We start from the raw sequence: 18,667 nt of genomic DNA, 5'->3' as shown, positions 1-18,667 counted from the left end.
AATGATTCAAAAGTGTTCAATATCCCATCATTTACATTGAATACCTTAAGACGTGTTACTCTAGCAATAAGTAACGACCAAGTAAACGAAAACTTGGATGGGTCTCTGTATTTATACCTTTTAGCCTCTGTCTAATTACTATTGATTGGTTAATAATTGGAAAACTCTGTTTGGCTGAAATGTAAACATTGATTGGCTAAATATAAAATGATTCGATTGGATGATTCCAGGCGCCTTTCAATTAATTCACTTTGATTATTCAATTTCATTACAATTTGTTTTGATGTTTTATTAGACTGTAGCATTGTTAATCAATCATAAAATAAACAATAAACAAAGCTGCAGACGGGCATTTGTTAAGTTCTAACACAGCCAGTTGAGATATATATGATGTATTAAATGTTATAATTAATACCCACATCTCAGAAGAAATATGTACATCAAACATTGAAGGGATTGGAAAATCACTGAAATCTTTGTATCAAGGTTGACATGATTTTCTTGCACTCTAAACCGTTTATGATAACTGAACAATATTTGACGGGCGTATAATGCTGTGGCTGGGCACTTTATTTAACCTGGAAACTGTTATGTACGGACGTGGTAAATTAGAATCGAGTCTTCAGAATTTCCTATAAATGCAGAAAAGATATATTATCGTCTTTTTCACATAGGATCTTCCAATGCTATGAATGTTAGACATTTCATTGCAATGTTTATGTTTATCAGATTTCGTAATTTCTGCTTAGGACCGCCTATCATTTCCATCCAAAAAATCGATATTTCAGTGATTAGTAAAATACAGAATATGTCACGAGCAGCCAATCACTTTTCCGTAATAGATCAATGCTCTGGTATTTATACTCTGCGGCTGAAGCATCAATTTGCAAATTCTTACAGAAACGCAGTGTTTTGTTCTAAACACAGAGGAGACTATGAGTAATCTTTGTGTTATTTGTTTAATTGTCGTCTTTTTTACTGTGTCACAAACTAGCATTACTTCGTTAAAATATATCGCAAAACTGGAATTTGATAATAAAATATCAAATAATGAACTATTAGGAGAACGCAGCTCTCAGTCGTTGATCGAGTGTGGCCTGAAGTGTCTAAGAGAGTGCCCATGTAGCTTCTATGGCTATAATCCGAGTCTGAAGAAGTGTCGTGTACACCGGAGGACCTTCACTTCCGGGATGTCAGAAGAGACCGGATGGAGATACTACTCTCCTCACCGTATGTATTGCTTTCTCTCACAAAATATGAAATATAAGTATTAGTTAAACGTTTCAGCGCTTATAATTGCAATTGAAGCAGATCTAAGCGATTCATTTATATTAATTCTGAAATTTTATTTAACGGAATAACTTCAAATTTACTCGTTTCTGGCGCTTAATCTAAATTAATTTTTCATTTATCATATTTTGTGATTCTTATATTGGATCTATCTTACAATTTGGTTAAAAATTTATATTCGTTGCAATAAAGAATTCCTAGTTCTAAGAAAATTATCTAAGTTATCTAAATTATCTAGAGTTCTAAATGTATTACGGGTGACCATACCATAAAACCTTACAACTTTAATATATTATACAATTGTTGTGCATCTACTCCTTATTACCTGTATACCCCTGTGTATCTACTTCTTATTACCTGTATACACCTGTGTATATACTACTAAGTACCTGTATACACCTGTGTATTTACATACACCTGTGTTTTCTACTTCTTAGTGCCTGTATACATCTGTGTATCTACGTCTTAGTACATTTATCTAATTAGTGCCTTTATCAAATGTGCATTTACTTCTCAGTACCTATATACACCTGTGTATCTACGTCTTAGTGCCTGTATACACCTCTGTATCTACTCCATAGTGCTTGTATCACCTGTGTTTCTACTTCATAGTGCCTGTATACACCTCTGTATCTACTCCATAGTGCTTGTATCACCTGTGTTTCTACTTCATAGTGCCTGTATACACCTCTGTATCTACTCCATAGTGCTTGTATCACCTGTGTATCTACGTCTTAGTGCCTGTATACACCTCTGTATCTACTCCGTAGTGCTTGTATCACCTGTGTTTCTACTTCATAGTGCCTGTTTACACCTCTGTATCTACTCCATAGTGCTTGTATCACCTGTGTTTCTACTTCATAGTGCCTGTATACACCTCTGTATCTACTCCATAGTGCTTGTATAACCTGTGTTTCTACTTCATAGTGCCTGTATCACCTGCGTATTTACTTCATGGTTCCTGTATACACCTTTGTATCTACTGCTTAGTGCGTGTATACACCTGAGTATCTGCTTAGGGCCAGTGTTCACATGTATATTTACTTCTTACTTCGTGTATAAAGGTGCATTCGTTACATATTTATTTGGAATGTGTACTCATCCTTAAATTTTAAAATTGACTTCAGTATTTTTTCTGTTTCAGATCTTCCAGTAGATTGTAAGGACCTCCGTAATGATGGTCATACTAATACAGGGGTGTTCGAAATTTATCCCTTTGGAAACGGCTCCTGTCCAGTCCGAGTTTATTGTGATATGGACACAATGAACGGAGGATGGACGGTATGTAGTTTATATCCTGTTAACTGGAATCATTGATTTTGTGGTCCAATGATATATTGACACAGCCCTAATTTTCAGACAGAGGTGTTAATATCAATGTGATAGATGGAGATAAAGCCAAGGATTTTCTTCAGGATTCAAGTCAATTAATCCCACAAGACTCATTGCAGCTTTCATAGTTTACAATAGGAACATTCTCAACAATTATCTCTCTTTGCCCATTCATTTTTACATAAAGTTAAGGAATCTTACCCACCACCCCAGCTCCAATGCGGATGACACAGAGAACCAAACTTAGTATCAAAATTTATCTTACAGTCAAATGAACCAACATACACAATTTGAATGGAATTAGACAACCATAAACAAGAGGCCCATGGGCCACAACACTCACCTGAGTAACGCTTTGGCCTTGCTGTTTTTCACCTGATTTCCCCCGTTGTAGTACTTATTGTGGCCCCGTCCTACCCCCAGGGGTCATGATTTGAACAATTTAGAATCTACACTTCCTAAGAATGCTTCCACATAAGTTTCGGCTTTTCTGGCGCAGTGATTCTTCAGAAGATTTTTAAAGATTTTTCCTGCATATTTCAATGTAAAACTTGGATTCCCTATCGTGGCCCCGCCCTACCCCCGGAGGTCATGATTTGAACAATTTAGAATTTACACTACCCCAGGATGCTTCCATATAAGTTTCAGCCTTTCTGGCCCAGTGGTTCTTGGGAAAAAATATTTTTAAAGATTTTTCCTGCATATTTCAATGTAAAACTGGATTCCCTATTGTGGCCCCGCCCTACCCCCGGGGTCATGATTTGAACAAATTAGAATCTACATTACCACAAAATGCTTTCACATAAGTTTCATCTTTTCTGACCCAAAGGTTCTTGAGAGGATTTTTACTACATATTTCAATGTAAAACTTGGATCCCTACTGTGGCCCCGCCCTACCCCCGGGGGTCATGATTTATAGAATTTAGAATCTACACTACCCCAGGATGCTTCCACACAAGTTTCAGCTTTTCTGGCCCAGAGGTTCTTTAGAAGAAAATTTTTTTAACGACCCCACCCAATTTTTTTCTTTTCTTGATTATCTCCTCTTTGAAGGGGGCTTGGCCCTTCATTTTAACAATTTAAACTCTCCTTCACCCAAAGATGCTTTGTACCAGGTTTGGTAAAAATTGGCCGTGGTTCTCGAGAAGAAGTTGAAAAAGTTTGCAGACGGACTGTCGGACAACGGGTGATCAGAAAAGCTCACTTGAGCTTTCAGCCCAGATGAGCTAAACCGTTATTAGAAAAAAGGTGAAATTTTGTGGACGGAAGAATGACAGAACGAACAGACAGACAGACAGAGCGATTAATATAGAACATCCGAAAATCCTTGCGTGGGTAAATTACATGTAAATATCTTTTTGAAGGCAATTCAAAAACGAGTAGACGGATCCCTGACCTTTGAACAGAATTGGACAGATTATAAGAATGGTTTTGGTGCACCTGAACGGAACGTCTGGATAGGTAAATTCAAATCTTTAATCCGCTACAGATTTTTATTGTACTGAAATTTCAGATTTGGCAGGAAATAAATGATTTCATTTTAAAACAAGATTATATGTATTCGAAAATTTTCATTCACCGCTTGTAACTGAACTCTAAAATTAATATATTTAAATAAAAGAAAAATGCTGATTTGACAAAACTCAGTCTCTCAAACTAACAAAAATTTAATTCAATATCCATATATGAACCACACTAAAGGATAAGTTATTAATCATATACTCGTAGTTTTAGTGTAATATATCATTCTACTTTGTGATATATTTATTTACAATATGAAAAAAAAAATCATTGTGTTGCAGTACACTAAACAATTAAATTCATATATAACTTCATACAGGGAATGACGTAATCCATCAATTAACAAAGGGAAATAACTCCTCCCTCTATGTTTCCATCACATTAGTGAATGGTACAACACTGTACGAGTTGTACAATCGATTCTCTGTTTCCGATGAGGCAGGGAAGTATCGACTGTTTTTGGCTGGACCTGCTACGGGAACCTTAGGTACGTAAAGGATGGAATATGTACCTTACAAACCATAGAGAGAAGAAGAAAGAAAGAAAGGGATGAAAATAATTACAAACACTGAATTATATCAATGTACATTTGACAGTGTGTTCAAATAAGTTTGTTGACAAAAATATCAAAGAAACGAAAAACAGTAGTATAAGGCGCCCCGCTGGGGAGATGAACTGAGTGCACTTATCCCCTGTGGGATAGGGAGGTCAATCTAGTACACACCCTGGAAAACCCCAACCACCCTTCCCCTAATCTGGAAAAAAACCAGCTCTATAAGTACGTTTTAGGGCACATTATCTGTACGTCTCTAAAGGCGCTAAGTCAGTTCATAGGCAATATACAAACTTAGCAACGATTTAAGTCACAGCTACCAATGCATTGTGACGTCACGCTATTCACTCACAGCCTCTCCAGCTGTTTTGACGCACTAACGCATTGAAATAAAAACAATAACACTGAATTTCAAATTTAAGTCATTTATTAAGCATTTTAATCACTGAATAACAATATTAATACATTGTCTTTTTTAAAAGGCCACTTTTTCTTCTGGGGTTTCAGTAGCTGCTTCTACTCTGGCTGGGTGTTAGGGTTTTTCTTTTTGTTGTTTACCTCCCCCACAGAGGTCGGAATATGGTTTTCGCACCTCTTTTTCTCCTGATGGCTTGTCTTTGTCTCCTTGCATTCCTGACTGGTCTTTTTCTCTTTCTTTCCCCACCTCTTTGAGAATTCTTCACTGTCATCCAGGCAGTCACTGGCCCAATATCCCAACTCTTTACATTAAAAGCAAGGATCTGTCTCTTTTGTCCTTTTCTTAGCTTCTGTTTCTCCTGTATCTTTTTCCTTGTAAGTTCCTCTCACTCTGCCCTGGATGCTAGTACTTTGTCTCCAACCTGTCCATTTGCGCACGTAACAAACAAAATACACTTGTGACCTCCTGTCTTAACATATGGAGACTGTTCACAATCCCATCCAAACTGGTGGTCAAGATGCCTAAATCCTCTTTGTTCTTGGATTTGTATGTTGTACAGCCCCAGTTCTAATCGAATGGGATCCTGTCTTTTAGGCAAAACATGTCCAATTCTGTGGTGGAACATAGTTAGGATTCTCCGTCGAATTAAGCCTTGCTTGTGCCATCTTCATGTCTGTCTTTTTTGAAGTGCTCACTAAGAAAGATGAGGATTTCACTCCCAGCTCTGGTTTACATTGCTTTTCTGGGTCTACTTTATGCTACTTAGTGCCGAGTCGGGGGGGGGGGGGGGGGGTGCAGCAAGCGCAGCGTGTTGTGTGCAAAGGGTATGCTTTATATACATTTGTGTATACATGTACTTCTAAAAAAGCACAAGAGTTTTAATTAATTGGTTTTTCCAATTGATTTATAAACACACCTTGAAACAGGTATAAATAAGTTCGTGTCATTTCTTCACAATTGACGATCAGGTCAACACGTAAACACTATCACTCCTTGGTTTTAGAAGGCTATGATTTTTTAATGCGATGTGTAGAGCAAGACCAAGAATCTCTCCCCCAGAAGCAGAAAAGAAGTGTTCCAGAGAGCTACCAGCATAATAGAAAACACTCGGGTCTTATGGTTGCAATGCCTGTGCCTGCTAGACCATCCCACAGTGGGGAGACTAGCCATTCTACATCACCTTTGTCAACGCATCAAAACCAGTCTGACTGAGAAAATGTACGGGGTGACCATGGACCAATATCTAAGTTTCCTTTGTCATCTCCAAGGGGAGAAATTTTTTCTACTGTGGAAGGAAATAGAAGCCATGGAGAAAATTTGTACTCAATGCGGGATGAAATATGTGGAAATTTCAAAGAAACTAAACGAGACAGGTGTGTGACTTTTGATACCAGCCTCAATCAAATTTACTATTTACTATCCGGAGACAGAAAAAGTGAATGGGTGGCTATGATAGGAGAACGATTACGATTTCAGAGAAGAATTCGACAACAGGAACAACTCTTTGGCCCTGTGTTAAAGAGATCTTTTTAAAAAATGTTTTTTAGGGATGAAAACCAGAAAATGTCATTGCTTTATTTGTTAAAAAATGACGTGATCATGTACCGGTATATGTGTTAGATGCCGAGTCTATAAAATCTTTGATTATTTAACAATCTAAATTTTCCCACTTCAAACAAGGTAGATACAGATTGCTTTCAGAGTAATCCGAATTTCTTTATCTAAAAATACTATTCTCCGAAGCTCAGGATTCATAAAAAAATTCATCCCGGTGTGTCTTCAACCCTATGTTAAACGTTGTGTGTTTATATTGTTATTTTGGAAAAAAACAAAAAAAAAAACATCTACGCAGCTCTGTTAAGGCTGCATAAAGGGGGCGGGGCCTAATTTATACGGGAAAAGTTTACTGTGACATCACACAAATATAGCAAATCCTCACAATAACAGAAAATGAAATAATTTGCGAATCTAAACTGCATCGGAGTAATGGACTACATCAAAACTTACCACTGCATTCATTTTTGTCGCTAGTTAAATCCCACACAGCAAGATATAAACAAGTCACTGATCGCAATGCACTTGTCGACATGACGTCATCATGGTAAAGTTTGACGCATTTTATGTGCAGTGAGAGGCGGATCATGTAATTCTTTCAAAAAGAAAAATGCATTTTATTATTAAACAGAATATTATTTGAAAATCTTAGGTAGACCATTAATACAAATCTGAAACGTTTGTTTAGTGCCATTATTTAAAAAATATCGAGAGAATGTATTGAATTAATTCTACCGTGATTTTGTCTACAGGGTGTGCATGTTTCACGCCGAGGTGCCTCATTAAATCGCCTTTTCGCAAGGGCATACACTTAATAGATCTTGACCATTTTTTGAATACACATAATGGACGTATTCCTTAACTTGAAAAGTGCTGCTGCTTTCCTGAAATCGATAGCATAACTTAATAAATACATAAAATACTTGGTAAAGGTCACACATATTTCGACATTAGCAAGATAACTTGAAATTTAAACTATTAAAATGCGAATTCTATTTAAAGCAGCAGCACTTTCCATAAACTACAAGTTATGTAGAAACAATCTATTACTTTAATTTTTAATTTTAACTAGGGTATGCCCTTGCGATATTGAAATTTGTTTGTGACCTACATACAGTACACATTACATGCATTTATCACGTGACTATCAAATAACGTGACCAAACCAAATTCAGTATAGAGCGGGGTATACAATGTTATTTCAAAGAATGTTAAAGTCATAAGATAATATAGTACCTTTATAAAATTAAAATTCATTTTAAAAAGGTATGTATTTATGCACGTTTATATTCTGTTGATTTCTTCGAAGTACGCCTTAACAGTGCTGCGTAACCTTTTCCACTTGAAACAAAGTTTATACCGATTCTGTTTATCTAAAAATTCCAACCAGAAAGGGTAAAGATTTAAAAAATCGTATCTCTCTATCTCTCTCTCTCTCTCTATATATATATTCTGTATATATATTTCTATAGCGTTTCTAAAACCAAAATGGTCGACCTACCCATACCTTATCTATGGGAAAACAGACGCTGGCTTTATTTCTACACTTATCTGACTTAGAAATAACCCTTTCCTATGTCCAATCCAATTAAATATAGTAGTATTTCCTTGTATCACACTCTAAGATGATTTATATACATGTTTTGTGCATTTCTGTCACCGAATTTTACCTCGTCGCTTCGACATAAATGAGTGTTTTAAACGACGGATGTCATGTATCAAAAATACTGTTAAATCATGCTCCAAACTTACCTTCGTCTTATGGGAAGGATGCTTGAAACAATTTCTAATCCTATAACTAGTTATTCTCCCAAATGTATGTATCCAAAAACACAAGATAGCTCGATTTGGCTTCGCCATGATTTTATTTTCTCTGTAACATACGGGCATTTAGAGTGTTTTGTATTAGGGTCGCGCTGTTTGCATGAATGCGGCAACTTGCCAGGTCCCTGTGTCATTCACCTAGTGTTGTAGTAAGCAACGGGAACACTCCACCAGTTTCTTTTGTTCCCAAATATAACATTTAAGTTTGTTTATTTTACTATCGCAGCATCCGAAGTGACTGGGGAAGAAATAGCCAGATGAGCAGCATCTGGTTTCAGAATAGGCGATCAAGATAGATAATCATCTGACAACATAGAACCAATAGAGTACCATCTGACAACCAGAGAGCCAATAGACTACCATCTGACAACCGGAGAGCCGGTAAACAACCATGTGACAATCGGAGAGCCGATGGACAACCATATGACAACCGGAGAGCTGATAGACACACATTTCACAACCGGAGAGCGGACAGACGACCCACAGACGTTCCATACCATTTCGGTCACCGTTCCGGAGCAACAGCAGCCCTCCAATAAGCTTCCTGTTTGATCTTTCAGAAGATATCGATGTATGGTCTTAATAAATCTTTACTGCTTTCTGGAAAATCCAAAACCTCGTAAATGCGCTCTAACTATATCCTATGTCCAGGTTTTTGTGTAATTCCGTAGTCACCCAGGTGCCCGAGAGACTGCGTTCCTGGTCCGTGTGTTGGCATCGATGTTGGATGTAGAGTCATTTCGTTCCGCACAGGTTATGCGTAATGAAAATAATAACTTGCGTCTCGTGCGATAAGATAGAACGGGATGATAGAGGCCTTGGGGTGGTAAGACCCGACAGTAAATGAGGCCGAAATTACTTCTCACATCCTGAAATTGGTCTGTAATGATCTGAAAATGACCCAGAGGAAAAGGTCTGTGTTTTACACGTAAGGGTATAAGGAACAGACGTCCACATATCTCATGTCTCCTTCACAATACAAGCGTTTAGCATTGGTCCGGCCTCCGTAGAAGACCTCTCGGAATGTCCAGATGTCGAACAAAATTTTGTTATGACACATCTCTGTGTACTTCTTGATCGAATTGGTGCTTCCAGATACTACGTACAGAGTAACCCATTTCCTCTAAGACCGAACTCCTTAACGTTTCCTCGAGTAACTCCTGGTAGGTAAAAAGAATCTTATGAGGAAGAGTATCGGTCTGTAGATTTGGATAGCATGTGGGGCATCCGTGCCAATAGCATTCGTAAAATTCGGTGACGGTGCGGGAGGCTTCCTTGTATCCCTCCTCGGTATAAGTACCGATCTTGACTTCTCACCCGTTTTTAATTTATGCTAGATCCTCTCTGTTGACTCAACCAGCTTAACCACCGACAGGCTTTGGTGGAATATTGACGAGCAGGCTGATACTCCATGTTTGGAATGATGGCAATGGTATCTGCGGGCATGAATCCTCGACGGTTAGTTAAATTGGCTGCACTGGCAAAAGTGATGGATTCCTGGTAACGGTCTACACTGATTAAAGTCTTGAGTGTGGCTCTAATATGAGCACAGCATCGTCGTTAGATGGCGATGTCAGAAATACAATAATTCTGGAAATCAAACACTTTTCTGACCGGTTGATCGTACCATTGGTAAAAAGCCCGTCGTCCACTATAGACATACCGTCCGGATTGTAGAAAGAAGCCGTTGGATAAGGGCCCAAGTAATTCTTGTTCTGTTCCGTATTGAAAACGTGAGGTAAATACCCTTTTCTAAAATTGGTGAATCTGAAATCCAAAGGCATCTTGGACAGGGCAAAAGGTAAAAAAATTAAACGAGTCGTTGAATTTTAATGCGCAGATTTGGAAAGATAAGATTTTAGTGCCGTTCATGAAAACCGTAGCCTTCGTACAGGCAGAATTCACCATGTAATGAATGCTCTAGCTGTCGTATCCTTTGAAATTGTGGGCAATAATGATGGCCTCGCCGTGTGATAAGGCGGAATTCTTATTCCGTGTTGGGCTGTAATAACCGTTTTAAGGTATTTGGCCCTTTAAACACGTGTTGAAGGGGTTCCATGTGTCGACAATGAGGACAGAGATCTTCTATGGGTAAGTACCCGCAATGTTGATATACGCGGTGAGCCACACACAAATAAGGGACGTGAATGCCGTTTTCCTGAGTGCAGTGGAAATTGAAATAAATATAGAATTGTTATGCCCATTTTCCCCTTTTATTAGTCCCCTACCGGTGAAACCGCAGGTGACTATAGGTTTTCTCTGAGTCTGTCAGTCCATCTGTCTGTCCCTCTGTAAGTCTGTCCAACTTGGTTTTTAAACACTTGCAGATATTGAGCTGATTTTTGGTATGTGGGTGTATCTTGAGTTACAGATCAAGTTTGCATTTCGTTCCGCTTCAATAATTTTTGACGGAATTACCACCTTTTCAGTTTTTTAGGGTTTTCCGCGATTTTTTCCTAAACGCTTGCAGATATTGAGCTGATTTTTGGTATGTGACTTTACCTTGATGAGTCATAGATCAAGTTTGCATTTCGTTCCGCTTCATTGATTTTTGGAGGAATTACGTCATTTTCAATTTTTGATGGGAACCAGATTACACTTGTTGGTAGGGGACTAGTATTGCTAATGCAATACTCTCAGAATGCTTCTTCTTCTGGGGTTTGAGTTGAACGTAACACTATGGTCTGTGTCTACGGTTTTCCTACAGACCTTACATTGTTTCTGCCCTCCGCATTGATGATATGGGAGTAATTATTTAAACATCCATTTCTGACGGTACGTGCTCGCATCGTCCGATTAAACCACGTTGTCGTATTCTTACTGTGAGGCCGTAAATGGTTTTGGTAACAAGTCCTGCTTTCAGAAAATTCGTGGCATTGGCTACATTGAATGTGACTCCTGTCTGGAGGACATGGGTTGTCCGCTATACAAATGAACATCGGTAAGGACAGTTGGTACGATGGTGTTCAATATGACTATAACCCACATCACAATGATCAAAGTAATATTGGTTACCCGTCACACCAGGCATGGATAGGATGGCATCGTAAAGATGGTCATCTAACAAAATGTTTAAACAGGTTCCATCACGAAGCCTTTGTAAACGGGCTCTCAGGTGAGTTTAGAGGACGTAGACTTGAACTGAAATATTTCTAGTCGATAGTGGGGAGCTAACACCTGTTGTAATTTTCCCCATTCTTCGGGTCCACAAGGCTGATGAATTCCAGCTTGTTGCAGGAGAGCTATGGCTTCGTTTTTCTGGTCAGTCATTTAAATCCCCTTTCCGCATGCCTTCGTTTTTCCCCATCGGGTAAACTCGCTCGATTTTCCGGTTTTCACTGTGTAACCGGGTGACTACTTTAACCCTAGCTAAACAGAACATATCCCAGGGATATTCAATCTGAACGATGGATTTTTTTCCTTTCTTGAAATTCTCCTTATTCAGGTGTTTCTTATTATTTCCACCACTTCCTTCTGGATATTTGATATGAAGCATGTCGAATTCTATGGCCCCGTCTCCGAATTTAAAATCTTTCTTAGATTGTTGCACGGCTTGTTTTTGTGTTGGATAAGTAACACAAACAAAAAATCGATCTATAGGTTGGTATATTTTTTGACTAATTTTGATTAGATATGACACAAATAATAATCAATAAAATATTAAGAAATCAAAAGTATTCCTTGGTGTTAAAATTTCAGACTGTATGCCATTTTTTGTATAAATTTATACTAATTTTTGCAGACATTTTATAGCATTATTACAAAATCTTACAGAATTTCTGTATTTATTCTGGAAAACATTATTCAAGTTATCTATACGAACATGAGTCTATTTGACTTATTGCTGATTTCTGAAAAAATTTTGTGTTATTTATCCTTAAGATGACGTCCTCGTTAAAACGTTTACATTGCGTAAACTCGTGCCACATGTCGGAATCCAGAGAAGGATGGCAAACGTTCGTGTTCGTCATAATCTGTAGGGTTATATACACTGCATTTTATATTTCACAGTTTGCAACATGTCTCTAAATAATGTCAAACAAATCCTCCATTTTTCCTCCTCTGGAAATTCCTTAAAATTTACATTGTATACATCTTCATTAGCTTTGAAGTTTCTGGAATGCCTGGCTTGACTAAGTCTGAATTTATAATACTGGGAAATCGCCTTTGGATTCTGGGGTTTATGGGGTGGTAATGAAGACGGGAATGGTTCTTCTTCAGATGCTGGTACATTCCGTAAACTCTGTGTGTGTTAGTTTCGGTTGGCTTTGGCTCTCTGCATTCTTTCTTAAGGTATGTCACTCGTGAAATTTGCTATATCAAGGATTTTTTGAGAAGTATATTTAGGATTAGTACTCATATAGTATGATTCAAAATCGCAGAAGAAAATGGGGGGTCAGTGTGCATCTAACTGAGCTACGGTACATTTAAGCTGACCTTTTTGCACTTAAATTGTAACTCTTTGTTTAATCACTTTAACCGTTATCATATTTTATCAGATGTAACCATGGCAATGAACATAATCTTTTTTACGTAAAATAGTTTGAATGATATTTATCATTGAATTAATCATGCAAATTAATGCGCGTAAATTTTTGAATGACCTTTTTGCACTTAAAAAGTCTCATTCTGGGGTATTAAAAATCTAAAGAGGCAATAGAATATTTTCTTGTATCAAACTTTTTACGACTTAAGTGCTGATCGGTCAAAAGTATCGAGTAGTTTAAAATAATGAAAGAAAAAGTTGGGGTCAGTGATGTAAATTTTGAAATATTGGTCAAAATGTGCGATTTTCCGGCAAAAAAATGTGTAAATTTTATCTTGACTTCTTTAATATATCTTCATTTCTTGGCAAAGTTTGTTGAGCGAAGGTGTAAATTTTGTTATAAAAATATAAATTGAGACCTATATTTAATATTCCAGGCATATCATAATGGAAAATATTCTCTGAGTAAAAGTATGTGAGGCTAAAGTTCCAAGATATTAAATTTAATAACTGTGTAAATTTGCAGCATTTTCTGCTTAATATCCTTCCACCACAAGAAATAGTCCCTTATAAATCTTGCTTCTTTATCAATTTTTGAGCAGTTTTTTAATTGAATGTTGAACATTTTACATTGTTTAACTTGAATATGTTATAAAGGTTGAATTGTAATAAATAGTTTTTAAGTAAGAGGTTCTGACTGAACTTTTCTAAAAGGCTGAGGAGTGACATACCTTAAAGTCTTGCATTTTTTTCCTGAGAGCTAATTCTATTTTCCTCTGCCTATAAATAATAGTTTCTAACCCTTTCTTCCGTCTTCTCCATCTTAAAAATTGTTGTACATGTAACACTTTTTTTCATAGCACTGTCAAATTCGTTGTGGGCAGGAGATAGATCTGACAACAGAATGAAATCATAGTCGGAGAAATGCAGTATAGCTGTGACTTGAATCCCTGTCAATACTGACTGTGTGACTCGACGCATTTAGAGACGTACAGATAACGTACCTCAAGACGTACTTATAAAGCTGGGTTTTTCCAGTTTAGGGGAGGGGTGATTGGAGTTTTCCAGCCTGTGTACTAGGTTAACCTCCCTATCCTACCCCAGGGAAGGACTTGGTGGGGTTTTCCAGGGTGTGTTCTAGGTTTACCTCCCTATCCCATAGGAAATTAGTGCACTCCCCTGACCTCCCCAAGCGGGGCTCCTTCCACTTCTAACAACTAATTATGTTATATCTATATCCGAAATATGAAAGTTAAATTCTGTCATTTGCGTGAAGAGAAATCTGGCGTACTCTGGCCTTGTATTTTACTTAGGCTTACTAGGACTTAATGCCCCTACAACAAATCTACCTTTTTAACTATTGTATTCAAACCAGATCCTTAGACTTCAGCTGAATTTAATCTTTACTTTTTTAAATATACTGATAAGCAACATCCTATTTTAGGGGGAAATATTATATATAGGATATAATTTTGTATCTAAAAAGTAAGGACATCTTCAGCTTTGTAAAAATCGGTAATTTAACGGTTGAATGATTTTCATACCATAACCAGAAGTTAAGTTTGAGTCCGCTTAACAGAAATAAAAAATTGCATGTTTAACAAAATATTTGGCATTAATATGGGGTTTTAAGAATTTGTATCTGTTCATCATAAGTAATGAAGCAATGTTACGAAAAATAAATTCTCTTTTCTTTTCCGATAGCGATGCCAAGGCTTCCTCAAAATGACTTAAGTACGAATTTCCATTGCTCTAGCAGGAAAATCTCAAAAAAAGGTGATGGAGAGTTGCAGATGCAAATATGCAACACATCACGCCTCAACAGGCTCTTACGTATCATTAGCATGAATGACAGTCTTTGGACCGGAAGTCTGAGGGTTACTGCACTGCGCTTGGCTAGAGAAAATTCGACCTCATGATCTGAAAAACAGGCATTTAAAAATGGCAAAGAATATTTCTTTCGCTCAGATCTCGAGATTGATGAACCAACTGCATCGTAGAAATCAAGCTGCAACTGTTGTACATGGCAGTCTTGCACGCTGTAATTGAATGGCCGGGGTGGAGGGTGTTTTAACATTTATGTTTTACTTTCCAAAGTTAAAATACTATAATTTAACATTTTTATCAAATCTCTGATGTTTATAAATCGAGTTTTACCTTACTGTATTCATTTTTGAAAATCATTAGATATGAAATTCAAATATTTGTAGATTACCGCTTGTTGCGTTTCAGTATATATGCATAAAATAGGTTTAGCTGTTAACTTTTTTTTAGGGCACCTGAGTCACTCAGGTGACCTATTGCTATCTGTTTTCGTCCGTCGTCGTTCGTCGTCAATCGGTCGTAAACTTTTGAACATTTTTAGCTTCTTCTCTGGAACCCGAACCAATTTCAACCAAATTGGGCATATAGCATCTATGCGTGAAGGGGAGTAAAAATTGTGAAATTCATGGCCCCTGCCCCCCTCGAGCCTCAGGGGTGGGGCCAAAACCATCAAAATTAATACAATCTTAACAAATCTTCTTCTTTACTCCTGGACATCAAGCAGTCAAACTGTTGACATGATTGTAATAAGCATAAATTGTGAAATTCATGGCCCCAGGGTCAGGGGTTCTGGCGCTAGGGTGGGGCTCTAATGATTATATAGTGAAAATGCATTAATTCTTTAAAAATCTTCTTTGCTCCTGGGTATTCAGCCGAAGACCTAAGTACACAGTTATGATGAGGAAGAGTGCATCTTTCAAAATTGTGAATTTCGTGGCCCAAGGGTCAGGGGACCTGGTTTTAGGGCGGGGCTCTATTGATTATATATAGTGAAAATGCATTAATTCTTTGAAAATCTTCTCTGCTTCTGGGTATTAAATAAAGTAACTAAGTACATAGTTATGATGAGCAAGAGTGCCTCTTCCAAAATTGTGAATTTCATTGCCCCAGGGTCAGGGGTTCTTGTGTTAGGGCAGGGCTTTATTGATTATATAGTGAAAATACATTAATTCTTTGAAAACCTTCTCTGCTCCTGGATATTAAATAAAGTAACTAAGTACATAGTTATGATGAGCAAGAGTGCCTCTTCCAAAATTGTGAATTTCATGGCCCCAGGGTCAGGGGTTCAGGTGTTAGGGCGGGGCTCTATTGATTATATAGTAAAATTGCATTAATTCTTAGAAAATTTTCTTCTCTGCTCCTGGATATTAAATAAACTAATTTAGTGCATAGTTATGCTGAGCATGGTTGCCTTTTCCAAAATTGTGAATTTCATGGTCCCTGAGTCAGGGGTTAGGGGTGGGGCTCAATTGATTATAAAGTGAAAATGCATTATTTCTTTGAAAATCTTCTCTCTCCTGGATATTAAATGAACTAAGTACATAGTTATGATGAGCATGGCTGCCTCCTCAAAATTGTGAATTTCGTGGCCCATGGGTGAAGGGTTTTTGTGAAAGGGCGGGGGTCTATTGATTATATAGGGAAAATGCATAAATTCTTTCAAAATCTTCATCTCTGCTCCAGGGTATTACTCAAACAAAGGAAGTGCATGGTTATGATAAGGAAGAATGCCTCTTCAAAAATTGTGAAATTCATGGCTCCTGGGTCAGGGGTTCAGGTGAAGGGGGGTCTCTATTGATTATATAGTGAAAATGCATAATTTCTTTCATTTTTTTTCTACTGCTGGTAATAAAACAAAGTAACAAGTGTTATGATGAGCAAGTTATGATGAGCAAGGTGCTTCTTCCAGAACTGTGAGTTTATGACCCCTGGGTAAGATGTTCTGGTGTAAGGGGGGGGGGGCTTTATTTATTTAATAATATAGTTGAAATGCATTTCTTTGAAAATCTTCTATGCTTCTTGGCATATTCGAGGCAAACAGAGTAAAATTTTGCAAGGGTATTTTTCCAGAATTTTGAACACCTGGATTATTTAGTCAAATGTTCTGGTCCTGACCAGGGCTCTATGAACTTGTATTCTGCTCAGCAAAGTTATTCCCCCTTGCCATTTACCTTTGATAATTAATCACTGTAAATAATGTATTTGAAAGGTTAATAGAATAAGAGAATTATGCAAGAATATTTATTGTATAAGTACTTTCATAGTTTTAATGATCAGGTAGACTTGGAAATAATAGATGAATAAAAGAGGGGCAAAAATAACTTATCTTTTTTAATGTTCTTCAAAGGCCAAGAGAGACAAATGTGAGAAGTAATAATACGGGGGTTAATAATAGACATTAGGTTAATAGTCTGCATGGTAATTTGATAAATGGGGGATATAGATTCTATACCAATTATTTTGTTGATGCTTATTGTACTATTTTTCTTGCTTTTGGGCAACAAAGGTTCATTTATCAGCTTATGGATCCTCTAAATTGTTGTATCGTACTCAGGTGACCGTTAAGGCCTCTTGTTTTGTCTTTCTTATACGATGAGAAAAGTAATATGTTTGCCTGCGCATTTACAGAGAAAAGAACTTTGGTTACTTTATACTTTGTATCGTATTGTATTGTATATATCAGAAAGTATTATATTTGTAATACATTTTTTATCCTTCACAACATATTTATTCCCATTTAATAATGCGATTTTGTTCCTTTGTTTCTCTTACCATAGCACCGTTTTATAAGGTTTAATATTCCGTTCTTATTACGTAACACATCCAATATACACAGAGCTTATTGACTTCAATCTCGGTGTTGACAATTAATGTTAATTTTTATGCCCCGGGATCGAAAGATCCCTGGGGTATATTGTTTTTGTCCTGTCTGTCTGTCAACTTTAACCTAGCCCATAACTATTGCGCTGTCAAGGGTAAGGCTTTAATATTTGACATGAGTGTTCATTATGACAAGACCTTTCCATTGGTACAGAAATTTTTGATCATGTGACCGCAACTGTGATCTTTGATCTACATTTGAAAAACTTAAAAATTGGCCATAACTATTGCACAGTAGTCTACGTCCCACTCCAGAATTGTGTTACCATCGGGGACATAGTGTTTCACAAAAACATCTTATTTTCTTTAATTCTACAGAGGACAGAATGTTAAACTCGTTGTCTTCTTCCGCTGATCTTTCTGGAATGTCATTCAGCACCCAAGATAGAGACAATGATGGATGGAGTACAGGTAGCTGTGCTTCTAAGTGGAGAGGAGGGTGGTGGATGAATGCTTGTTACGACGCCTTCCTCAACGGTCCCTGGGCTGTGGAAGACTGGGACGAACCATGGAATCCAATAATGTACGGGACCTCTATTACGGGGACGATGATGTTGATCAAACGTCTCTAGGTAAACAGCAGTCATTGTTTATTCGCGTAGTATTTATAAGTACAGTTTTTATACTTACATCATTTATACGTACAGTATTTATACATACATTATTGATATATTCCTTATTATGCATAAATTATTTTTAAGTACATTATTTACATTTTAATGATTTCCTGAAACATTTAATCTAATATGATTTTGCGTCATAAAATTCTACTTGCTTGAAATTTTATGCAATTTCCGAAGGATGAAATGTATATGTTTGTATTCTTGTAAATTTCTTAGATATATAATTCTTTATTTGTTCATACTCAACAGATTCGGATTATAAGAAGAAGCCACAGTTTGGGGCCCCGTGGACGATGGAGACACTTTTCTGTTTAAAGAGACACTTTCCTAATTTAAATTTATTTAAATTCATTAAATTCCTT

The 18,667-nt window shown here is 37.1% G+C and overlaps 1 protein-coding gene and 1 long non-coding RNA gene across 2 annotated transcripts in view; both read left to right on the top strand.

Annotated features, from left to right (window-relative positions):
* The window catches only part of LOC133199056 (uncharacterized), a 536,473-nt gene that overhangs the window by 366,498 nt on the left and 151,308 nt on the right, over window positions 1–18,667 (top strand). The gene's annotated exons all lie outside the window — the stretch shown is intronic.
* Window positions 936–18,254, top strand: LOC133199158 (fibroleukin-like). Its single transcript, XM_061335021.1, has 6 exons — window positions 936–939; window positions 1,063–1,230; window positions 2,435–2,571; window positions 3,987–4,083; window positions 4,463–4,630; window positions 18,001–18,254. The coding sequence occupies exons 1-6, from the start codon at window positions 936–938 to the stop codon at window positions 18,252–18,254; spliced, it is 828 nt and encodes a 275-aa protein (XP_061191005.1).

The sequence above is a fragment of the Saccostrea echinata genome, unplaced genomic scaffold (assembly GCF_033153115.1).
Source record: "Saccostrea echinata isolate AGI-Se365-2 ecotype Australia unplaced genomic scaffold, CSIRO_AGI_Sech_v1 ptg000033l, whole genome shotgun sequence".
NCBI classification, from domain to species: Eukaryota; Metazoa; Mollusca; class Bivalvia; order Ostreida; family Ostreidae; genus Saccostrea; species Saccostrea echinata.
The sequence above is the reverse complement of the archived record's forward strand: the minus strand, read 5'-3'. Positions and strand labels throughout refer to the sequence as shown.

Bases quoted from the DNA above. Each gene is read 5' to 3' on its own strand.
- LOC133199158 (XM_061335021.1), top strand. The intron at 2,572-3,986 runs GTATGTAGTTTA...ATCTTTTTGAAG, and splicing joins CAATGAACGGAGGATGGACG to GCAATTCAAAAACGAGTAGA. The intron at 4,084-4,462 runs GTAAATTCAAAT...AACTTCATACAG, and splicing joins TGAACGGAACGTCTGGATAG to GGAATGACGTAATCCATCAA.